This window comes from Chelonoidis abingdonii, chromosome 22, assembly GCF_003597395.2.
Source record: "Chelonoidis abingdonii isolate Lonesome George chromosome 22, CheloAbing_2.0, whole genome shotgun sequence".
Taxonomy (NCBI): Eukaryota; Metazoa; Chordata; order Testudines; family Testudinidae; genus Chelonoidis; species Chelonoidis abingdonii.
The window spans coordinates 8,551,441-8,575,771 of NC_133790.1; the positions used below are offsets into that span (position 1 = coordinate 8,551,441).

At 40.1% G+C, this 24,331-nt stretch overlaps 2 protein-coding genes across 2 annotated transcripts in view; both read left to right on the top strand.

Moving 5' to 3' along the window:
• ATP6V0A2 (ATPase H+ transporting V0 subunit a2) overlaps window positions 1–13,882 on the top strand; it is a 50,274-nt gene extending 36,392 nt beyond the window's left edge. The window contains exons 29-38 of the mRNA XM_032800516.2: window positions 123–262; window positions 2,714–2,871; window positions 5,259–5,349; window positions 5,894–6,012; window positions 6,809–7,019; window positions 7,710–7,829; window positions 9,104–9,223; window positions 10,618–10,735; window positions 12,033–12,204; window positions 12,478–13,882. Of these exons, the coding sequence (XP_032656407.2) occupies window positions 123–262; window positions 2,714–2,871; window positions 5,259–5,349; window positions 5,894–6,012; window positions 6,809–7,019; window positions 7,710–7,829; window positions 9,104–9,223; window positions 10,618–10,735; window positions 12,033–12,204; window positions 12,478–12,580 (1,352 nt within the window). The 3' untranslated portion in view covers window positions 12,581–13,882. The remainder of the gene's footprint in view (window positions 1–122; window positions 263–2,713; window positions 2,872–5,258; window positions 5,350–5,893; window positions 6,013–6,808; window positions 7,020–7,709; window positions 7,830–9,103; window positions 9,224–10,617; window positions 10,736–12,032; window positions 12,205–12,477) is intronic.
• A 2,250-nt stretch (window positions 13,883–16,132) lies between these two features.
• Window positions 16,133–24,331, top strand: part of DNAH10 (dynein axonemal heavy chain 10) — a 121,928-nt gene continuing 113,729 nt past the window's right edge. Inside the window, exons 1-4 of the mRNA XM_075059969.1 lie at window positions 16,133–16,374; window positions 17,498–17,602; window positions 20,669–20,811; window positions 23,160–23,265. Of these exons, the coding sequence (XP_074916070.1) occupies window positions 16,143–16,374; window positions 17,498–17,602; window positions 20,669–20,811; window positions 23,160–23,265 (586 nt within the window). The 5' untranslated portion in view covers window positions 16,133–16,142. The remainder of the gene's footprint in view (window positions 16,375–17,497; window positions 17,603–20,668; window positions 20,812–23,159; window positions 23,266–24,331) is intronic.

Genomic DNA, 24,331 nt, shown 5'->3' on the forward strand with positions numbered 1-24,331 from the left:
TGCCTCTTTATATTAATTTAGTAAACTGTATTAGGCAAAATTCAGATAATTGTAATATCACAATAAATATGGTTGCAATTAACCCGAGTCTGTTGTGCTACTTTATTTTATTTTTTTTCCAGCCCTCTACACCATCATCACCTTCCCCTTTTTATTTGCTGTTATGTTTGGAGACTTTGGACATGGTCTTCTAATGTTTATCTTTGCCCTCTTGCTGGTACTTTATGAAAACCACCCTCGACTAACTCGATCACAAGATGAGGTAAGCTTCCCCACCCCATCCTAAACAAAACAGTATTTAGATAATTTTAAGAAGATAATTATTGTTTTTCTGAAAACTTTGTTCTTTGCGCATATATAAGATACTAATTTTGGTTGATAAGGCTACTATTCACTCTGGTCCAGATGGATAAGGAAACTTGGTCAGAAACTAGCTACAAGAGGACAGTTTACCTCCTTCTAAAAATTTGTAGTGGTACTGATGGCAGTAGTGATCATTAGTCTTGGGATTTCCTAGCTTGTATGCTGTGATAATCCCGTTCTAGAGGCATATGGTATCTTTTCAAAATATAATTATTTACATGGTAATATAAATAAATACTAAACACATTTTAATTTGCAGGCTAGGAATAAATGGTCAGTTTTCAAAATGGAGCGAGAAATAGTGGGGTCTCCCAGGGATCTGTACTGGGACCAGTACAGTTCAATATATTCATAAATAATCTGGAAAAAGGGGTAAACTGGTGCCAGAATTTACAGACAGTACAAAATTAATCAAGATAGTCAAGTCTAAAGCCGACTGTGAAGAGATACAAAGGGATCTCACAAAACTGCGTGACTGGGCAACAAAATGGCAGATGAAATTCAGTGTTGATAAATGCAAAGGAATACACACTGGAAAACATAATCTCAACTATATGTACAAAATGATTGGAACTAAATTAGCGGTTACTACTCAAAAAAGAGATCTTGGAGTCACTGTGGATAGTTCTTTGAAAACATCCGCCCCCTGGAGTGCTGCTTTACCATGTTAGATCCAAATTCATGTTATATCAGGCCTCATTATTTCAAGGTAGAGGTGTATTAGAATTGGAAAAGGTACAGAGAAGGGCAACAAAAAGGATTAGGGGTATGGAACAGCTTCTGTATGAGGTGAGATTAAAGACTGTGACTTAGAAAAGAGACGACTAAGAGGAGAGATGATAGGGGTCTATAAAATCTTGACTGATGTGAAGAAAGTGAATAAGGCAATGTTATGTACTACTTCGCATAACACAAGAACTAGGAGATACCCAATGAAACCAATGGCGGGCAGATTTAAAACAAACAAAAGGAAGTGCTACTACACAAAGCCAATCTGTGGAATTCATTGCCAGGCTATGTGAAGGCCAAAACTCTGACAGAATTCAAAAAAGGACTAGATAATTTCGTGGAGGATAGGCCCATCAATGGCTATTAGCCAGGATGGTCGGGCATGCAACACCATCCTCTGTCTCTAGCCTCTGTTTGCCAGAAGCTGGGAGTGGATGACGGGGTGGATTGCTTGATGATAGCCTGTTCTGTTTGTTCCCTCTGAAGCACTTGGCATTGGCCACTGTTGGAAGAGGATACTGGGCTCAGTGGACCATTGATGTCACCCAGTATGGCTGTTCTTATGACAAGAGCTGAGCCAAGCAAATTGTGAATTAAAGACTGCTGCTACATCTCTAATTCACTCAGCCATAGTAGAATGTTGTGAAATTTTAAATAGCATATTATGGGTCAAATTCTGCTCTGCTATACTTGTGCAAAAGTTCATTGTCTTTAGTGGAATTGCAGTCACTTTCAGTTGTGTTGATTTTTGCTCAATGTGTGCTGGAGCACCTAATCACAATGGGCTGACGTGAGGGCAGAATGAAAACTTTAAATGCTAATTTCTTCCATTGTTTTTGTAAATTTTCATTACTCATAAATGAAACTTGCTGCAGGATAGTTTTAAAGAGATTGTCAACTTGAAATCTAATTAATTTAAAAAAAAGATTATCCTCAAAAATATGAAGCCAATTTGCATGTATAGCGTTGACTCACTTTTTGTGTGTATGGAGCGTGGATGCCTTGTCAGAGACAGACTTAGTTCAGGGTAAAGGATGGACTTGATATGGCCTGCAAGACCCTTTAGGGTGATATTAAATGAATGACAACCACAAAAAATTAACACATTTAGCATTTTTAAAAAATGGTCATAGCAATAAACTAAGCTCTTAGTAGAGTATTTGGTGGTATATTTTGACTCCAGGATAGAGAGAAGGTCTAGGTTTCTATTCTGTGAGTCTGTGTAGAATCTATGTATGAGTCTATATAGGTTCCTCAAATAGACACATTTAGTTTAAAGCAAAAATGTGACTTTCAGACTACATTTGTTGTAAAAATCTTCGGTAGTGATAGTGACAAAACTCTTGTAAATCTATCACGTGATATTAAAGGTATGAAAGGTGAGATACAAGTTGTGTATCTTTAAAGAAAGGCACTAATTTATTAAACAATGTCTTCAATCCAAATTCTTATTTTTTTTTTCTCCTGGTTTTGTCTTAGTTTTCTTTATACCCTGTAATAATTGTTCATATGGATTTTTAACTTATAGTAACTTTAATGTGGTCATGTGCTTCTCTTGGAAATGTGCAGATAATGAAAGTCCACAGCTCTTGCTAACAGTGCTGTACTTCAATACTTGCAGATCATGAAAATGTTCTTTGAAGGGAGATACATAATTTTGTTGATGGGTCTATTTTCTGTGTACACTGGCTTGATTTATAATGACTGTTTTTCAAAGTCATTAAATATATTTGGTTCTGGATGGAAAATTTCTGCAATGTTTGAACAAAATATCTGGCGGTGAGTAGTATGCTTTGTTTACTATACCATTAAAACAAATATACAATGTTTAGAAAAGACTCTAATTCCCTTCTGTTTTGCTTTCTTAAATAGACTGTTTTAATTCCTTCATAAAATGTTGTTGTTAAGAGGTTCCAAATCCTTCCCAAAGGAGTAACATGTGCTTATTTTGAACAGCAGTACTTGAGAAATTATTTGGGGGCAGAGAGACATTATTTTGTCTGGAAAGCACCATGCTCAATTATGGTGCAGTATAAACAATAATTCTAGTCATTTGGGATCATTTCAGTATTTTATACTGCATTCAAGTTGATGACCGTCCTGGAAAATGTTTCTTGACCAATCCCACCTCTTTCTTTGTTTGCAAAATTTATGTAACTGCTGGGAGACTGGTCTCTTTCCCTTCAGAAAAAATACATCAATGCTTATTGTCTTAAATACATGCGTCTGTACCAATGACAGCAGCACAACATTTATGAGTAACCCCACAGTAACAAAACAGCAGTAAGAACCAAAGTGTAATTTAGGGGGGAGGTGATTACACTCCTTTCGAGTCAGATGATCCACTAGGATTTTTAGTGGTTCTGGCCCGGTTGTTTATTGAAAGAAATATGACTTGGTATACTTTTTATAAAATTTTCTTAAAAGTAATACACAAACAAAATTAAAACCAACAAAAACATAACTAAGGCTACACTATTACACACTCTATTAAACTAAGGGTTAAACAATACAATGATCAAATTAAGATCAAAATAGGGTCAAAGAAAAAATTGACAAACACTGCAGGGGGAGGGAATCGATCTAAGTTATGCAACTTCAGCTATGTGAATAATGTAGCTGAAGTTGATGTACTTACATCTACTTACTGCGGTGTCTTCACTGTGGTAAATTGACGGCTGACGCTCTCCTGTCGACTCCGAGTCCGCCTGCGCCTCTCGCCCTGGTGGAGTACCAGAGTTGACGGGAGAGTGCTCGGCGGTCGATTTATTACATGTAGACTAGACATGATAAATTGACCCCTGCTGGATCGATTGCTGCCCAACAATCCAGCCGATAATGTAGACAAGCCCTTATAAACCCCAATTAAGATTTTGCCCATGGCAATGCAGTCAGTTTAGCAGGTTGAATATTCTGATTATCAAAGCCAAATTACTGTTACTTTTAAGCCATGTTCTCAAAGTAAATTGGAATTTCTTCTGTAGACTTCAGCAGTGGTTGCTCTGTTTCCTTTCTGAACACAGACTTCGACATCACTCTTCTAATATGCAATAGTTAGCAACTTTTGATAAGCAAGAATTATAGATGGCAGTTTGTAAATACTGTTACCAAAATTAAGAATGCACGCAGGCTCTGATTTTTTTTTACAAAGCAGAATATCTAGAGTAACTATAGTCTGAGGGTTATTCAGCACCTCACCATGTGGTTAATATTCATAAAATTCTAATAAATATTCATAAAGTACTAATATTCATAAATACACTCAGCACACATTCACACACTTAAAATAGAAAAAAAAACCAAACAGGGACATCTCCTTGTTGTCAAAACCAAAAAAGGAAAAAGGGGAAAATGAAATGCTTAAGATAAAATGGAGTTTGAACTCTTCAGCTCTTATAGTCTTCAAACTCACATGGTATTAGAACTGTCACTGCAGTCAAGATGCCTGGTAATGACAGAGTTGTCAAGTACCTTATGCGAGCAGGGTTTTTCAGTGCTATGAGACTGGTTAGGCTAATATGGCCACAGTCATTGTGGTCTTCTCCTCTTCGGATGGCTGTGGGATTGGAAATGAAATCTGGAATCTTTCCTGTCTAGATCACCAGTATGAGTCCACTCAGGTTGAGAGTGATCATAAGTTTGTTGCTGTGTGATATCTGTTTGGAGGGTTATGTGAAATAAATTGGTAGCCTCAGCCAAATTTCTTGGGCACATTTAGCCATACTAAACAACCACCACCACAACCAGCTGCTTTGTTGATAGTTTCAACAGAAGCCAAGAACTGAATGGTTATTGAACTATGTGTCTCACCTATAGTGGTGTCCTTTCTGGTCAGAGTTGACCTACATAGTATGAGGGAGCTTATGCTGACACTGCACGTACTGCATCTGTTCTGTGAATAAATAGAAAAGCATTCTCAGGGGTTGCCATTCTGGCAACTATCATCAGTACTTAATTTACCTGGGAACAGTTTAATATGTTGACTGTTTATCTTACTATTATTGTGCTTAGAAATCCCATTATGCTTCCCTCAACCCTCAGATCAGCCATTTATTTTCTCTCTCTCTGCTAAACAAGAAAGTAGGAAGGACATTCTGCGGAGGTGAAAGCAATACATGCTTACTATTTTTAAGCAACAGGATCTGATTGTGTTTCTTTTGCCACAGTCTTGATGATTTGAAGTCTAATCGATATTTGACATTGGATCCAAATGTTACTGGAGTGTTCAATGGAGTTTATCCCTTTGGCATAGATCCGGTTGGTGCTTTTTCTTTAAATTTACCTATTTGTGGTGATCAGTGCTTTACAGCTCATAAGTTAAAAATGTGACACCTGCTTAGTATACAGGCAAAACATAAGGGGACATATTAGGAGTAAATGGAGATTTCCATTTCACCTTTCTCCAGTGAGGATGATATCCTCTTCTAGTGATTAGAGAGAGATTTAACTAGTTTATTCAAACTCATTTTTGCTTGGGATCTTAGCTGGAATTAGCATCCCAGGGGTATGTCTACACAGCAGTTAAATAAATACCCTTGGATGGCCTGTGTCAGCTGACTCGGGCTTGGGTTTGGGCTTGCGGGGGTGTTGAATTGAGGTATAGACAAGCCCAAACATCTATGCTACAATTAAGTAACCCTTTAGCCTGAGTCAGCTGACATGAGTCAGCTGCAGGTTTTTAATTGTAATGTAGACATATTGCAGGTTTCCTGAGGAGAGATTGTTACACCCCAAACTAGTCATTTTAGGAAAGTCTATTTAATCTTACTGATTTCTCTTTTATTTTTTATTTTCCCTTCAGATCTGGAACCTGGCAAGCAACCGTCTCAGTTTTTTAAATTCTTTCAAAATGAAAATGTCTGTGATTTTTGGAGTGACTCACATGACTTTTGGAGTTATTTTGGGGGTCTTTAACCACTTGTAAGTATGGGAAGTTAAAGTTAAATGAATGTGGCAATAAACACATGCAAGCAAATACATGTGACATTTTTCTGATCATTGTTTATTATCTGAGATTGGAAGGAACTGGAATGTTTTTGAGAACTGAGCAAAGGCAATGTGAATTCACTATGAAAATTGCTTTACAAAAACAAGTCAGTTTTTGCTTGAGATCCTGATTTCCTTGGAAAAATATAGGAAGGCTAGTGTTACACAGAAAAATCTGTAGCCTTTGAGAAGTAAGATTTTGTGTTGTGCTTCTAGAGAAGGATGAGTTTGTAGCTGCCACTTTTGGGCCCCTCTTAACCTCTTCTGTGTAACATTGTTAATGCCTTGGTTTTATTTGAAATATAAATCTGTTTTTGTTACTTGGACCCCAATCCTACAAATATGCATATGCTGAACTAAAGGCATGAGTAGTCTGACTGAAATCAATGGGATGGTTCAGTTCTTTAAAGTTAAGTATTTGAATAAATGTATGCAGGATTCAGGCCCCTGTTTGCAATAATTTTTGTTTTCTTTTAATTGAAAAGACTTTCATTTCCTCTGTTAAGGCCCTGACACCATTGACATTCATGGTAAAATTTCCATTGACTTCAAAGAATCAGGATTTGGCTCATAATTTCTAATACAGTTTCTATTTCTGAACACTCCGAACTTCCATTGATGCTACAGGGGTTAAGGGCTCTCAGCAGCTTATAGAATTGGACACTGTACGTGATCTTTCTGTGTAAAGGTTGTTCATCATTAATTCTTTTTCCTTTTTTATTTTTTTTAGATATTTCAGGAAGAGGCACAATGTTTATTTGGTTTTCCTTCCTGAACTTTTATTCATGCTGTGCATCTTTGGATATCTTGTATTTATGATCATCTTTAAATGGCTAGCTTATTCTGCAGAAAACTCCAGATCTGCGCCCAGCATTCTGATTCAGTTTATTAACATGTTTCTGTTTCCCACTAGTGGAGTGGACACCTTTTATACAGGACAGGTTAGTACTACTCTTATAAACTGAAAAGAGGTTGATAGAATTCAGAAGATCATATGTTCTTTAATAGTGTGATTGAACAAAAAGTATTATCTAAATGTTAAATTAAGCTAATGTCTGACTCTAGTGTGGGGACAGTAAAGAGGTTGTATCAGGATTCTTTTAAAAGATAAATAAAAAGCACATCCATCATGACTGACTGAGCATTTTGCTCTTAAACTTCATCTAAGCTTTTGTGTAGATTTAAAAAAACCCAACACACTTGCTATTTTTAGAACAAAATCCTGTACTCCTTGCTCAGGCTAGCTTTGATTCTCTTTAATAAAAGGGACGCAGAACAGAGCACAGACTATCTCTTCTCTTTTAGTTTTTAATGCTATTTTGTGTACCAAAAGAATCTTTTTAAGCTTGGAAATTGGCAGGCTTGCCTGCCTTTTGGGGCCAATCCAGCAGATGAGCTCCCACAACTGCTGTTTAAGGCCCTGAATCAGCAAAACACTCTAAGTGCATGTTTAACTTTAAGCATGTGTTTAAGGTCCACTGAAATCAGGTGTTACTTCTCAAATGCTGAATCAGGGCCTTAAAGGAAATCAGTTGCTTCTTCCTCATTAATAAAAAAATGATTTAAGTAATTGGGGGGAGGTTGTCTGAACTCATCCTTAAACACCTTTTCTTTTTTCCTCCCACTAACAGATTATTTTACAGAGATTTTTATTTATTGTTGCTTTGCTTTCTGTTCCTGTAATGCTTTTTGGAAAACCACTTTATTTGTATTGGTTGCACAATGGAGGCCGAGGCATTGGAACATACAGAGTATGTATTGAAAGAACTGTATACCTGTAGCATGCATTTTCTAAATTGACAAGCATTGTATTAAAGGGTGTTTTATTATAAATCCTTTTGGCTAAAATTAATTTTTTAAAAAAAGCATTATCGTCTATACTGGGGAAGCTCTAAAAAGGCATTATCCAGTAACTGTTTCACTTTACTCGTTGCTTGTAATAGCCTTTAGAAACCTGAACATAGAATTTCTTTTCCTTATGATTTTGGCCACCTTTCCCTTTCTAACAAATAGATTTCCTAAATGTTTAAAAAACAGCAAAGTTAATTTAATCAGACTACAACAATTTCAACTTGCATAGCAATTTGTCATTCCAAACTATAGGCTCAGTGCTACAAACACTCACATGCATGATTTCTGAGTATTTGCAGAATTGGGCCTTTTCTGTGTTTGTGAGCTAGCTGCACGGCAGATATTAGTGCAGCTCAGGGAACTGCACTTAGCTGCTGCTGCAAAATCAGTAGAGGAAACACTTTGTTGCTATATTTGTTGGCTATTTCTGTAACACTTTCTTGGTCATAGATGTGTGAATAAAACTTTTACTAATTATGTACAATAAAGTTTTAAAACCACAGCGGGAAACTCACTAATTAGATATTTTCACAAATTATATTTGTCAAAATTCTTTTAACTACATTAGATGTAAGATACATTTAAATTTGTTAATATGGGTAAATAAATAATTCTCTTAGATTAAGAAAGTATCTAGAATCATTGAGCTGTAAAATGTCCTATAGCTTGATATGAGCATGCAAATTAGAAAAATTAATGTCTATTTTTGCATAATAGGGCCTTTCCACTTCAGCTTTCTCAGCTTCTATTGTCCCGAGGGTATGTCTACACTGCAGACAGACACTCATGGCTGGCCCAAGACTGCAGATTCAGTTTTGCGGATCTTGGGCTGTGGAGCTGTTTAATTGCCATGTAGACTTCTGAGCTTGTCCTGGGCTCTGGGACCCACCCACCTCCCAGAGTCCTGCCTTGCAGAGTCCCAGAGGCCGGGCTCCAGGCCAAGCTCAGAAGTCTATACTGTAATTAAACTGTTCCATAGCCCAAGCTTTGGGAGCCTGAGTCAGCTGGCACAGGCCAGCTGTGGGTTTTTAATTGCAGTGTAGACTACCCTGAGAATCTTAATTTTTTTGCAATGTCTGCTTTAAATAAATACAAAAAAAACCTGCAACTGTCACAGTGACATCAAAAATTCTTGTTAGTGAACTGACACTGATACTGTTTCCATTTTGTGCAGAGTGGCTACAGACTTGTTCGAAAAGAAAGTGAAGAAGAACTTTCTCTGTTGAGATCACATGATGTGGAGGAAGGAAGCAGCCCTTCAGACAGTGGGCACAGAGAAGGGGATGGAGAAGAGGTAACACTTTCAGCTACCATCTGTAATAAGAATGGCCTAAAAGCATGTTATCAGTGGAAAATTATATGGGGTGATACTTGGCCCATTGCCATACACTAAACCAGGTTGAGTTCCTAGAATCTCTAAAAATGCCATCTAGGGGACTTTTATAAAGCTGGCCCGATCGATTGGCTGCATACAATTTACATTCTGTTATTTGTGATTGTGCTGCACTGCATTTCTTATCACAAAAATGTATCAGTTCAGCTTACTAGAGTTCCTGGGTTTTGATATAATGGGAAATAGCTGTATGAGGCACTTTGTCTGAGACTACAGTCATTCCTTTTAAACTACAATTAATCAAGCAACATCAAAGCTCTCTTGCATAGTTTTATGGGTACTTGATTTTTGGGTGCCTTTAGTCAAGACAAAGAGGAGAATATACTCTAACTTTCTCCTTTTCTTTTCATCTTGGACTCTTCTCTAGAGAAAAGGCTCTTGATTGTAATTATTTGAATAGTTTGTTATATAGTTTGACAGTGGGAAGGCAAGGTGCTCTTGTCATTAGTGGGAACTGGAAATCTGGAGTCTTGAGCTGTACTCCAAGTTCCTAACACTGATATAATATAATCTTGGGCAAATCACTTCAGGCTTTATCTGAGTGCTTTTGACTTTAATAGGAGTTGATTAACACTCCTAAACTCTCTGTCCCTCAATTTACTCATCTGCAAAATTAGTATAATATTTATCTCATTGGGAGATTTGAGACTTAACTTCTGTAGGGCTAATATATCTAGGAAATAGGAGAGTTCTATTGAAAGACATTGCACAAATTGTACCACAGTTTCATAAGAAATGATATCAAGATTTACAGTAAAAGTTACTGATCTTGGGATTGTTAGTACTAGCCTGCATAACTCAAGATTACTGCATTAATAATTATCCTTTACTATTATATAGCTCTCTTCATCTGAGGATTTCAGAGTGCTTTACAACGATTGAAAGTAATAATTATCCCCCTTTTAGAGACAGGAAAAGCTGAGGCAGAGAGCGTTTGTGATTTGCCCAAACTTAACATAGTAAATGAACAGCCTAGCTGGGATTAGAACTCAGGTCTCCATTAGACCACATTATAATATGGCAGAACTATATGTTCATATAAGATGCATTCAGAGTAATTGACATGCCTACTTGCATTGTTAGAATATTTATTTATCATCAGTGCAATCAGCATGTAAACTTTTAGAGTTTATGCACTGGTTTAATTATATTAAAAAATTATTTGACCTTTACATTTTATTTTTTTTAACGATCTGACACCTATAGTGGATTTGCAAATGCATGTTGTACGTTGTCACACACCACAGTATGGATTTAATGTGTGCAAGTGTATTTACATATATATGTGTTGTTAGTTTAACTTTGCAGATGTTTTTATGAATCAGACTATTCATACCATTGAATACTGTCTAGGATGCATCTCCAACACTGCTTCATACCTGAGACTCTGGGCACTAAGTCTTGCTCATGCACGTAAGTCTTCGTATTCCAATGTAACTTTAATATTGTATGCGGGTTTTGTTGTTTGATCATTTTAGAGTATCCTAGCTATGAAATTATCTGATTAGGGATTTTTTTTTTTTTTAAATGACCAGTTAACTGACCTGGACTAATAGAAAAGCACATTATACTGAAAAGTGGAATTGTGACTTGGAGTGCTGCGTGTAGTATATAGCTTTATTGTCACTCCTGATTATATGAAGGGCTGTCAGCTTGTAAAATGGTTCTGTAAATGGTGATATTATGTCATGTGATATTTAAAGTCTTCCCCTTTAGTGTCGAGGATTTGAGAAAGCGCTTAAATATTCTCCTGAATACTGATGGACTTAAGTACGGGCTTAAAGTTAAGTATGTGCTTATGAGCTGTCCTGAATAGGGATGCTTTCCTAAATCAGGACTAGTGTATTTCTGAATTTGTGTTATTCTAAATTAGAACCTGGGCATTTATGTTCCAAAAACACTGCCCATTTCCCTGTAATTATTCATTAAGAGACCATGAGAGAGTTATCACAAAAACCACCAACCTTTTCATATTTTATATTCTTGTTCAGATTTCAGGAATGTGTTTCGCAGCCAAATTATATAGGTATTTTATGCTACACTGAATTAATACAGATGAAGTAGTGATGTGTTGTATGCCTGTGAGCTTATTAAAATCTTATTGAGTGTGATATTGTTTCTAAACATTTTTTAAAAAACCCTTGTCTGAAAAGGTGTGCTGGCTCTGCAGTGTGAAATTAAAGCAGCTAGAAAACGAACTGTGTGACCAACATATATCTTAGTACTTAAATGTTAATGTAGTGAACACTGGTCTGTGTCTTGGATTCACTTGCAATTGTAACTATTAAGTATTGGTTAGTGGATTTGTGGTTTTAATAAATTAGATGTCATAAGTAGTAGATTTTATTCTGAGACTGTTTATAATTATAAACAAGCTATTTCCTGAGAGAACAAAACAGCCTATGCAGCTCCAGATAATTCTGCCCTGATTACATATGATTATACAGTAAACAGACTACTCATTCAGTGTTCTGGTGAATGCAAATTACCACCTGTTAAAAAATACTAATTATTGTGCAATGTTTAGTTCCTTGAGCGTCTTGTGATGTGCCCCTTTGAAGGAATCCAGTGTATATTTTTTGCTCCATTTTCTGATCCAGGAGATTCTAGCACAGTAACATAATTGAAACTGGAGTGCAGACTGGTTAAACAGACTCACTGGGTACATGTATATTTCCAAAGGTAATTTTGGAAACCATTTGTTTTGTAGAGTTATCAGAAGTGCTGTGGGCAATGATAATGAGAGTGGGCCTTCGTGTGGATGCAGAATATGGAATCTTGCTGTTAGTTCCAGTTTTAGCCTTCTTTGCTGCGTTAACTGTATTTATTCTTTTGGTCATGGAAGGTCTTTCTGCTTTTCTACATGCTGTACGACTTCACTGGTAAGTGCTAACTTTTAATTTTAAAAAAATGCCTTTTTTTTTTTTTTTAAACTGTGCATTGGTTTGTTAAAGGGACATTATTGGGTAGGATAGGCCCAAAATTTAGAATGCGTATTTTGAAAACAAATGACTCTGGCAGAAAGTTTAAGTAACTAGCCTAAAAGCATCAGTGTTAGAGCCAGAATTAGATCTCATGAATTCCTGGCTCCTAGTTTTGTTCTCTGAGTTGTTGTGTATTAATGTGTGGATATTTTTTCTCTCTCCTCATTACAGGGTGGAATTTCAGAACAAGTTCTACACCGGTGGAGGTTACAAGTTTACTCCTTTTTCCTTTAAGCACATTTTTTTACATTTTAATAAAGATGATATTGCATAATTTTATTGGCATAAGCAGAGGTGTTCAGAGTTGTCTACAAATCATGTAATTAGATCTCACTGATGTACAGTTTGTAGAAAAATGTTTATCACTGATTGCCTTATAATGTAGCCAAATAATTCTGTAATATATACCTCCTTCAGACAAATACATTGCCGATCTGGAGCCTCTTGTAAAATATATAGGCATAAAATGTATGTTTTTTCCATAATAAACTAATGTTGTAAATTAATTTTAAGATAATTCTAAAAATAATCTTATTGCTTGTTCTAAAAATAAGAAAGGTATTTTATTTCCAGAAGAGACTGTTTATATTCTTTAATGAATACTTTTAAATGATCTTAAGTACCTTAATTTCCTTTTCGTCATATAAAATACAAAGCAAGATTACTGTATGTTACTCATGTGATCACACCCCCTCATTAACTTAAATTACCACCTAATGGAATCTGGAAGCAGTTAACATTAAACAGTGTATGTTTTCAGTAGTTATTCCCAGGAGATTACCGAAAATAGTATAAACTGGTAAATATTAATATAAAATGCTCTTTTGGGGCTATTTTTAAAAGTACACCAATATTTTTTTTGTTTTTAATTTTTAAAAAACCTTGTGTCTCGAATTCTGTCCAGAATTATTACTTTAATCTTTGCAAGTGCACATCCTGAAGCTTCATTTGATAAAAGAAAAATTAAGGGCAGATAGGGGGAACCCAACTATGGTTCTTTTTGTCTCCCTTCATTGAGGAGTTTATAGTCTTATGCCCCAATTTTGATAAATGATCTGTGTGAGTGGACTCCTATACTTGTGTGGAACTCCACTGGGTTCAGGGATTGCCCATTCCAAACCATTTTGCAAGATCAGGGCCTCTATGATGTCTTTAACAGGTGACTCAAATTATATAGCAGAATATGTTGTATTAAATGCTCATTCTACAGACCTTTCACATGCAAAGTTCCCATTAATGGAAACTATATTTTTATGACCAGTGCAGAGTCAGGCCTTAAATGTATTCTGTATGTATTTGGCTTTAAAGACATTTATGGATATAACTTGATTGGAGTGACTGGTTTATCTGATGTTACTGAACCAAAGTTGTTTATACTGAGTTATGAAATGTTACTTAAAAGCATATATGTGAGGGGAAGAGACGGTGCTTTTGCATTTTTTTATATCAAAATGAAAATTAGGATATTTTACCATAATAGTTTGATATTTGTGCCATAAGAACAGCATAAGTTAACGTTTACATTTTTCTTTTATACTGATTCCAAATAAAATATAATTGCCATTTGCAGAATTAATATTCTGCAGTGTTTGGTTGTATTTAATTGTTTAAAATTAACTCTTGCAGCTCTTAAACTATACCACTAAAATTTTGTCCTATGTAATATTTCAATTGCCTATTTACAATATTTTAAGAGGTTCCCACTATTGTAAAAAGTTACATTTGTTACTGAATCTTAAGTCTTTTCATTTTTCTTCTATTAGACCACATCTTGTGCAACCCCAATCAGGCCACTTGGCCTCTTCTAAGAATAAAGCTTCACTTAATGAGAGCCTGCATATGCATTACGTTCTATCTCTAAATTTTATTTTAATTGAGAATATTTTCATATTTTTGACTAAAGATCTACTTTTTTGTGTGTTTAAATTCAGAATTGTTCGAGTGGAGACATAAGATCACATAGGTAAATCCCACACAGAATTTTTGCTGTAACTCGAATTGTAGGGTCTGAACTTTCATTGAGCAGCCTATCTCAAAACATTCTGGCTGTGGTTCAACAAGGCACTTAGTCTTGAAGTTACATATGTGTTTGAGTCGTTTGCTTGACTTCAGTGGGACCTCTAGTGCTTGAAGTTAAGCACATATTTAAAGTCCTTGCTGCATCAGGGTGTGTGTCAGGACTCAGTCCTGCAAACTCCAGTTACTTTTACGGGAGAGGCTGAGTTCTTTGCTGGATTAAGGCCTGAAAATACACTCTGGAGTTAGTAACTGATTGTTAGTTTACATTTTCATTCTTTTAATAGATTCCCTAAACGTGCAGTGTCATAACCTGGAATTTAGAAAGCGAATACCCCCTCCCCAAACTTTATTGCTATGAAACAAAAATTACTTGACAGTTAAAGACCAGTACGGTGAAAATATTTTTATGTGGAATTTTGTTGACATTTTGTACTAATTCAGGTTGTTTTGAGAACCAAGTAAAACAGTGAAGGAAAAATCCTTCTTGAGGAACTAGTGTTTATTACTAATAAAGTGTGAAAAGATTCCAAAAAGCAAAGGGAGGATTCTGGGGAAAAAATTGGAACGTGCTGTGGTAGGTAATGGGGCTACTGTCAATCCACTTAAACTGATAACACTGCCTGCTGTTGGGTTTGGATTCGGGATAAACTGTTCCCTGCTTCTTTCCCTCCTCCATCCCCCTTGTTTTCTTCTCATCTTGTGTCTTCTACAGGCACAGTTGCTTCTAATTACTTGCTTTGGAAGGCACTAAGCCAGTACAGTATGGGAATATGCTGGTTCTAATGCTGCTGTTCTCTGTTGGAGCAGCGGCCTTGAGTGAGCAGAAGCAGAAATAACCACTGTTCTTAGGCACGCACACATCCAGCACAGAAACATAACCCCCAGGAGTGGCCCGCTCCCTAAAAGCAACAACTGACAAATGTTGCAGAGACTGGTGGGAACGAGGCCAGTTCTGTACAGGGTCATCCTTCCCCTGCATGCTGCCAGCCTGCCCCAGGTCAGCCAGGGAACACCAGCATGGTGCAGGTTGCATGGGCCAAAATTAGTACTGCTGCCTATACTCTTCCCCCCCCCCCCACCTCTCCAGGTACCACTGCTGCTTCTGCCCTTTCAGCCCTCTTTCTTTTTAAAAAGGAAAACTTCCTTGCCCCTGGTGGCAGGCCCAAAGCTATGGGGGGAGGGGGGGCTGACTTGTGAGTAAACACAACTAGGAGTCCTTATGGCACTTAGAGCCTAACACATTTATTTGGGCATATGCTTTTGTGTTTTGCTGATACAAACACAGCTAACCCTCTGAAACTGACTCCTGAGTGGCACTATTCATGGGGCCCTAGGGTGAGTGGGGTTGTACTGAACCTCATGGGATAGCCTTCCCGCAAGGCGGGGAGGGCAGGGCAAAAGGAGAGTATAAGGAGGAGAGGAAGGTGAGGTGGTTTGGGGGTGTGAGTGGGGGAAGGTACTGGCTGGGAGCAGTGGGGTGGGAATGAGGGTGAGTGGGGGAAGGTGCTGGGTGGGATTGGGAGGGTGACCAGATGTCCTGATTGCATAGGGACAGTTGTGATATGCGGGGCTTCTTCCTTATATAGGGGCCTATTACCCCCCACACTCTGTTCTTGCTGGCTAGGGACGGTGAGGTGGAAATGGGGGCGCTCGCCCTCAGCCCAGGAGGCGCGCGGCGAAGGGGAAAGGAGGCGGGCTCCGGGAAGCGCAGGGCTCGCGCCGCGGCCGCTCCCGCCCCGAGCCGTTGCTATGGGCACCGGGTAGCGTCCGTTGAGGTCTGCGGCTCGGCTGCCCGCGGCTGCCGGCCCGGCCCCGCCATGAGCCTGGACGATGTCCGCGTGCAGTGGATGCGGGACCGGGTGCTGAACGCCCTGGGCCTCTCCGACCAGGCGCCCTTCGAGGAGCTGCTGAACCGGGGCGATGGCGAGGAGGGCGAGATCGTGCTGCGCTTCCTCAACCAGCGCGCGGCCGGCGAGGAGGGGGAGGTGGCGGGGGCCGCGCTGCTGCTGCGGACCGAGCTGCGCCAGGAGGAGATCGAGATCGAGATCGGTCCGTCCCTGCGCTGCGCCTGCCCGCCCCGCGCGTCTCTCCGTCCGTGTGACTCCCGGCCCGGCGCTCCGCCTGCCCGTCAGTCCTTGCCCGGTGGCCCCGTCTGTCCTCTGCGCGCAGCCAGCTTCTCCCAAGCCCTGCGTCTGTCCCCCGTGCTCACCACCCATCCTGTGTCCTCCTCTCAGTCCAGCCGTCCCCCGCCCTTTCCTTGCCCACCAACTGCCTGTCTGCCCTTCCCCTATGTGCGCCCTCCATCCCGTGTCTCCTGTCTGTGCCTCTGACCATCCTCTGTGCCCCCCCATTTATGCCTTGTGCTCCAGTCTGTCCACCTGTCCATGGGGCTGGCCATCTCTTATGTTTTTCTCTCCATCAGTCTATCCATCCTCTGTGTTCCCCACGTCCTTCCTCAGTGTCCCATCTATCTGTACATCAAGCCCCTGTGTGTCTCTCTCCATGTCCATCTCTTGTGCAGGGGTGCGTGAAAAATTTTTACGGGGGGTATATTGAGAGCCATTGAACCAAACTGTAAACCCCATATATAATAACCACTTCCAGCGAGGGGGTGAGGTGGCAACACCCAAAGTTCCATCACCAGTGCCCTGTGGCCCCTGACTGTCCATCCCATGTCTCCTTGTCACCCTCACTTGGGATATATCCAGCCATCGTCCATCCCCATTATCCTCCTTGTCTTCCATGCTCCTCTTTTGTCTATCCATTCCCCATTTCCATCTCCTGTGATCCTCCATCCATCACATGTGCCCCCTGCCAATCCACCCTGGGACCATTGCTTGTGCCCATCTCATTTCCCTCTGTCCATTTCCTCTGTCCATGTGCCTGTCCACGTGTCTCATGTCAGTGTTCCTATGCCTGTGCACTGTCCACATCCAGCCATATTGGCATATATCCATATGTTCCCTGCATCTACGTATCTCCATGTCAGTGTGCTTTTGTAACTCCCCCGTCCATGCATAGGGCTCTGTATCTATGCAGCCCATGTGTCTGTTTCATCTCTGTCGGTATGACCGCATGTCAGATTTTTGGGGTCCCCTTTTGTGGTACAGTCGCTACTTGAGTAAATTGCATTTGTTTTGTACATGTGTGTCATTTTGATCCTGTACGGTAGAAACAGTGGAGTCTACCATATCTGAAAATGAAAAGGAGGAAGATCCAGATAACCCTCGTCAGGAGGAGTTGGCTGAGGCTTCCTCAGTTGGAGCAGCAGAAGGAAGTATGTATGATCATTAGATCTTGCAAGTAGCTTGAAGTTCATTGCTGGGGATGAGTACGTCAGGCTTATGCTTTACCCAGCATGGCTTAAGTAAGGAAGATTGTTTGTTATACCCTAAAAGCCTTAATATAAAGGAACACTGTAAACCTGAAATCATCAAATTAAAATAATTAAAAATAATTGAACTTATTACACCGGACCTAAAATCCCTTTATTGACTTTTGTTTGATGTGTTTTTTAAAATCACAGTTTCCTCTCTTGATTTGTGAAGGGTCTGCACAAACAAAACAACCTAACTAACCGATTATGCACAAAGTGCTGTCACATGCACAAAGTAAACAACAGGGGAAGACTGATCATAGCGAAACACTGCAACCAACTATAAACAGAGGGAAGTCAAATGCACAAAATTACCAAACAAAAAACAGATTTTTTTTCTAATTTCAGCTTTAGTAATAGTAGGTGTTACTTTTATCAATAGTAGGTAAAAACTTTTCAGACAGAAATGTAATTAACAATAAAATTGACAGTGTTGCATTAAACACAAAGATAGAGAGCCACTCACATGAACTGTTTTTAGAAGTGTCCTGTCTGAGGCATCATCTATCTCAGGGGTTTTCAAACTATTTTTGCTGGGCTCCTCTTGGAAAATATTTCAGGCTGTGATGACCTCCCCAAAAAGTGATAGCAAATTACTGTACATGCTCATACAAGTGTACTCATGGTATTGCCACCCTTACGTCTGAACTACCTTCAGAGCTGTCTGGTCAGAGAGTGGCAGCTGCTGGCCAGCCACCGGCCAGCCACCAGCTCTGAAGGCAGCACTGCCATCAGCAGAAGTGCAGAAGTATGGTGGCATGGTATGGTATTGTCATCCTTCTGTACTGCTGCTATTGGTGGCGCTGCCTTCAGAGATGGGTGGCCAGAGAGCTGTGGCTGCTGTACCCACCCTTCCAGCTCCCCATTCTCCCAGCAATATTGTTGTGATTTCATGGCCCCTCTACAATAGCCTTGTGACCCCCTTTTGGGTCAGGATCCCCAGTTTAAGAAACACTGATTTATCTCATGTCCATATGTGAAATTTAACTGAGAATTCCAACTATACTGAGTCCCGATATTGTGTGTATACAATGTACATATAAGGAACGAGTGAAACTCTTGTTATAATATTGCTTGTTATGAAAATACCTCACTCAAAATGTTTTTCTGCCCAAATTGACACATTTTGGTGCAGTAGCTTAGAATGACTTTGAGCATTGTAATTTCTGTGCTGAGGTACTCTTCATACAAGAGGTGAAGGACTCACATTGCAGGAAAGAGACTAAGCAATTAAAAACCAGAGGTTGGCCTACGCCAGCTCATTTGTACTTGCGGGGCTTGGGCTAAGGGGCTGTTTTATTGCAATGTAGACATTTGGATTTGGGCTGGCACCTGGGCTCTAGAACCTTGTGATGTGGGAAGATTCAAGAGCTTGGGCTGCAGCCTGAGTCCAAACGTCTACAACCACAATTAAACAGCCCCTTTGCCTCAGCTCTGCGAGCCCAAGTCAGCTGGCCTGGGCCAGCTACAGGTGTCTAATTGCAGTGTAGACATACCCTAGGAAGATGCAGTGAAGAAATTCAGAGGGACATATTCAGTCTTGGTAAACTCCACTGACTTGAGTGGCATTACTCCCACATACAACAGGACTTAACCTGTGATATTTATTCCACAAACAGACTTCTTTAGCAGAGATCTGAGGGCATTTAAAGTCTGTTTCTGCAGGCCTGTAACTCTGATTTTGCAGTGTGAAATAGATTTTGTCTAGAGTGGATGGCAAACTAATATCTGATACGGTTTTTCAGGAGTTCTGCTATAGTACTTTCCTTAAAAGACATCACTTGATTTGGCTTGTTTCTTCATCTTGTCAGCTGCTGTGTTGTTTCTCTTACTGAATGACTGGGAAAGAAAAACCAAAACTCTTCACCCAGCACAATTATGGCAGTTACTTAAACTGATCTGTCTTTGAAGAGGTGATTCTTTCAGGGTCCCAGAGATCTGTCACTATATACTGAGACCATCAAGACCGAGACGGATTTAAATGTAAATCCCTTCAGTAGGGTTTAAGAGGACTATAATGTAGTCATGCTGGATGTAAAGCCTTGCTTTTATTCCATTTTAACTAGTTCAGAATAAAGGTAAACAAAGTAAACAAGTGCAGAATTTGTCCCAGTAAATTTTTAATATTATGGCACAATAGGCTTTCACAAAAAAGTAGGAAAGAAAAGTGAAAGTGATTAAACAGCCAGCAAGAGAACTGTTATGACTGTTTGTTATGTAGCATAATGTCTTGAGCCCCCACTCTCTGAGCGCTTCCCACCAGCACATTTCTACCAGTGAAGGCCATGACTGAGCCATAACTATTTGGCTCGACCAGGGGTAGGCAACCTATAACATGCGTGCTGAAGGCAGCAAGTGAGCTGATTTTCAGTGGCACTCACACTGCTCGGGTCCTGGCCACCGGTCCGAGGGGCTCTGCATTTTAATTTAAAATATTTGAGAAGCTTCATTTAAAATTAAAAACCTTATTTACTTTATATACAACAATAGTTTAGTTATATATTATACACTTATAGAAAGAGACCTTCTAAAAACATTAATGTATTACTGGCATGCAGAACCTTAAATTAGAGTTATTAAATGAAGAGTTGGCACACTACTTCTGAAAGGTTGCCGACCTCTGGGCTAGACAAACGCACCTATGACTTTTGAAATATGTTGATCTATTTTTTCCATCACAATTCAATTATAGGCATTACAAATTGTGAACAAGCCCTAGTTACTAGGGAAGAACAGCAGGGGTACATGCATATTTAGGAATATATTGAGATCCTGTTCTGCAGAAATGGAACGGTGTGAATCACAAATGTATAATTAATGAGTAGCTTGGATGGCTACTTTGTGAAAGACCAGCAAAGCTGTTCTTTTGTTTATTTCAGGACTATAATTTGAGTTTGACACTTTGGTTCTGAAAGATTGGAATAGGTGAGCTTCATTGATTTCCTCTTCTGTGAATTTCTTTATTAGAGAGGGATTGGAAAAGGAAAACATCTGCTTCAGAATTTGTAGACACTAAATCTTTGCGAGATACATCACATCTATCCATTATGTCGGCTTTGAGTGACCTAGCCCAAGGATTTGCAGGTGAAAGCAGAGAGCAAATATTCAAAGTAAGTCCATTACTTTTGTTTTCTTGAGGAATCTGAAGGGGCTTTGTTTGTGATATGAACATTTAAATGTGTGAATGTTTCAAGAAACCTTATGTAGAGTTAAAGATGTAAAACTGCATACTGTGATCCTAGAGCAGGGGTCGGCAACCTTTTTGGCCTGAGGGCCACATCTGGGTGGGAAAAGTGCATGCAGGGCCGTGAATATAGGGCTGAGGCAGGGGTGTAGGAGGGAGTTCGATGTGCAGGAAAAGGCTCAGGGCAAGGGGTTGGGGTGCAGGAAGGGTGTGGGGTACAGGGTGCAGCAGGGGGCTGAGGTGCAGGAGGGGTTCTTGGTGTGGGCTTCGGCCTGGTGCCACTTACCTGGAGCGGCTCTGGGATGGCAACATCATGCAGCAGGGCGAAGGCAGGCTCCCTAGCCCCATGCCACTCCCAGAAGCAGCCAGCACCACATCCCTGTGGGTGGCGGGACAGCGGGCTCCGCATGCTGCCCTCACCTGCGGGTGCCTCCCCCGAAGCTCCTGTTGGCCATGGTTCCCTGTTTCCGGCCAATGAGAGCTGCAGGGGGTGATGCCTGCAGGTGAGGGCAGTGCACAGAACCCTCTGCTCCCCCATCCCCAGGGGCCACAGGGATGTGGTGCCAGCCGCTTCTGGGAGCAGCACGGGGCTAAGGCAGGCAGGCACCACATCCCTGTGGCCTGCCTTAGCCCCACTGTGCCACAAGGCTGGCAATCCCACAGGCCGGATCCAAAGCCCTGACCCACAGGGCATAGTTTGCCCACCCTTGTCCTAGAGCAAGATAAAACATATAAGCATCTGATTTTCCAACTGAAACAGAATGTAATAGGATAGCTCCCTGCATGGCCTGCAGAGAGTGTTTCTCATTGCTAGGAGATACCTCTGCCTGGTCTGATGCCCCCTTGCTTGCTTGTACTGGAGCCCCTCTCTAGGAGTCACAGTGGTTCCTCTTCCTGGCTTGGCCCTCCAGCCAGGTCACTATATATAGTTTTCCCCTACTGTGGTTAACAAAGTCTCATCAGACCAGCTGTCCAGGTACCATTCCAGGCACTCTTCCCACTCAAAACTGTGCCACTTTCCCATTGTCTGTAGGGGAACCCAGGCTCATCTGCTACTCCAGGTTACAGTCCAGGGACTCTACTATCAGCAGCCAAGGTCTGCATGGTCTCAACCCTTGCTGCTGTTTCTCTGGGCTTCTTCCTACTCCATACTCTGCAGTCTTCTTTCTCTCACCCTTCTGGGGAAAAACCCTTCTGTCAGAGTCCTAGGGCTTCTGCTTCCCCACTGATTTTCCTTCTTCTCTCCTTACTAGGCCCAGCAAGAGACTGAAGCCCCTTTATGCCCCCACTTCCTGGCTTTATATGAGTCCCACCTACTCTGCTCCAGATGGTCTCCATCTTCAATTAGTATTGTCTTCCTCCAGGTGCAGCCTGTTAGGTTAATTAGCCACTTCTGAGCCACCTTAACCCCTTCAGGGGTGGTGTGGGGTGAACACAACATCCTACTGAGGTGTCCAGTATCAAGCCTCTGGCAGTGGCCTGTGCTTGATGCTTCAGAGAAAGGTGAAAACCCCCTATAATTCAACTTTGGCTTTTGTTCAGTGCTGTACAGGCACTGTGAATCACTATCCCCGACATAGGTTTTCAATACTTACGGTTACAATGAATATATCAATGAGTTGTTTGTGTACCACATACTACACCACCAACCCCTAGATTTGTTTGCATCAGACAGCTAGCAAAGTTCATAATTAGCTAGAACCAATAAGTAACAATAGTGTGCGAAGGAGGTGAGAAGGACACTAGGCCCTTGGCCACAGGTTACTTGTCACTTTATGTTCACCTAAAGATGCATGATCTTTGAGGCTGTCAGGATGTAGTCATTTAATTAATCTCATTGTATGACTGGTGTCTTTTTCTGAACTCCCAGTCTTTTCTCCTTCCACTTGAGTAGCTGGATATATGTTTGTGTGTTCCTTTGAGGCTACCGTCAATGGCATTGTGGTCTGTACCTCTCTCTGATTTGAAACTGACAGTGCTCATTTCTTGATACTCTTAGCTTCCATAGGCGTGGGAGGCAAAATTCTTAGGTTGCTCCCAAAGCTGAATATTTGTATATTTGTAGGTGTGTGTTTTCTTTTTAATTTTGTTTTTGTGTTAGTGATTTATGTGGCACAATAACATAAACATACTGGAGTAAGAGATGGAATTGATTTTGTCCTCCTGGTAACTAACAGAACTCTAAATCTGTTGTAGGATTTGTTTAAGAAATGTGTCAGCAAATAATCGCATTTATATTTGATTACATTGATTACCATCTTTCTTATGTTTCAGATCATAAAACAGACAGTTTACAACCTATATTTTCATGTGGCTTTTAATGACATTTCTGAAGAATTTGTACATGATGATATTATGTTCTTTCTCAGAGATACAAGAGGTATTTTTCATGGATAAATTATGATTGAACGTTTTCAGTGTTTGTATTAAAAAGCACTTTAGACTAAGAAATGATGATGATTGGGATTTAGGACAATGTGTATTCAAGATGAATAGACATGTGCGGTCTCAGAACAGGCCTGGGAGCCAGAAACTTCTGAGTTTTAATGTGTCTTTGGCATCCACTTTGTGGAAAGTCATCTGAGCTGTCTGCCTTCATTCCCCCATTTTACAGATGGGGATAAGACTTGCATACCTCCCTGAGAGGAAGTACTGAGGTTTAATTACTAAATGTTTGTAGGAAGCTTTGAAGATGAAAAGTTGTATACGATGCTAGGCACTAAGGTGATGATGAAGATAACAGCTATACTTTAGTCTCCCAAGGGTTGTTTACATGGCTCAAATTCTGATATGCAGTACGAGTACATAAAACATAATCTTGTTTTAACAATTAATAATTTGTCCTGAAAACAGTGACAATGTCTGCTGCAGGCTATAGTAACATTAACCCTGAGCCACTGTCCAGACCCAATCCTTAACCCTATCCTGGTGCCACCTCACTGTAATGCTAGACAGGGGCTATCAAATAGTCTCAGCCTGAGCTTGGCAGAACTAACCAGCCTAGGGTGGGCAGATGTCCCGATTTTATAGGAACAGTCCTGATATTTGGGGCTTTGTCTTATATAGGCACCTATTACCCCCCATCCTGTCCTGATTTTTCTCATTAATTTTTCAACATTTCCAGCAAAAAATAATTGGCATTTTTTGATGAGTTCTGTGCAAGGTTTTCCCATTACCTCTGAAGAGTGAGAAGCTGGAAATTAAAATAGCATCTCCAGAAGACATGACAGAGGAAAGAACCACCACTAAGCCATCAAGCTGGCATATAAAAACTTATAGTAGAATGATTCATCTGATCTCCTTTTGCTTGTTGTAACCTGCTTTAGAGTATTTGAGAGTCCAGGCAGGTTTCATTTATAAGTGGCTGAGTTAATTGGCTCATGTCATATCCAGTTTATTCGCAGATATATTTACTTTTTAGAATGATTAACATTTAATTACTCCTT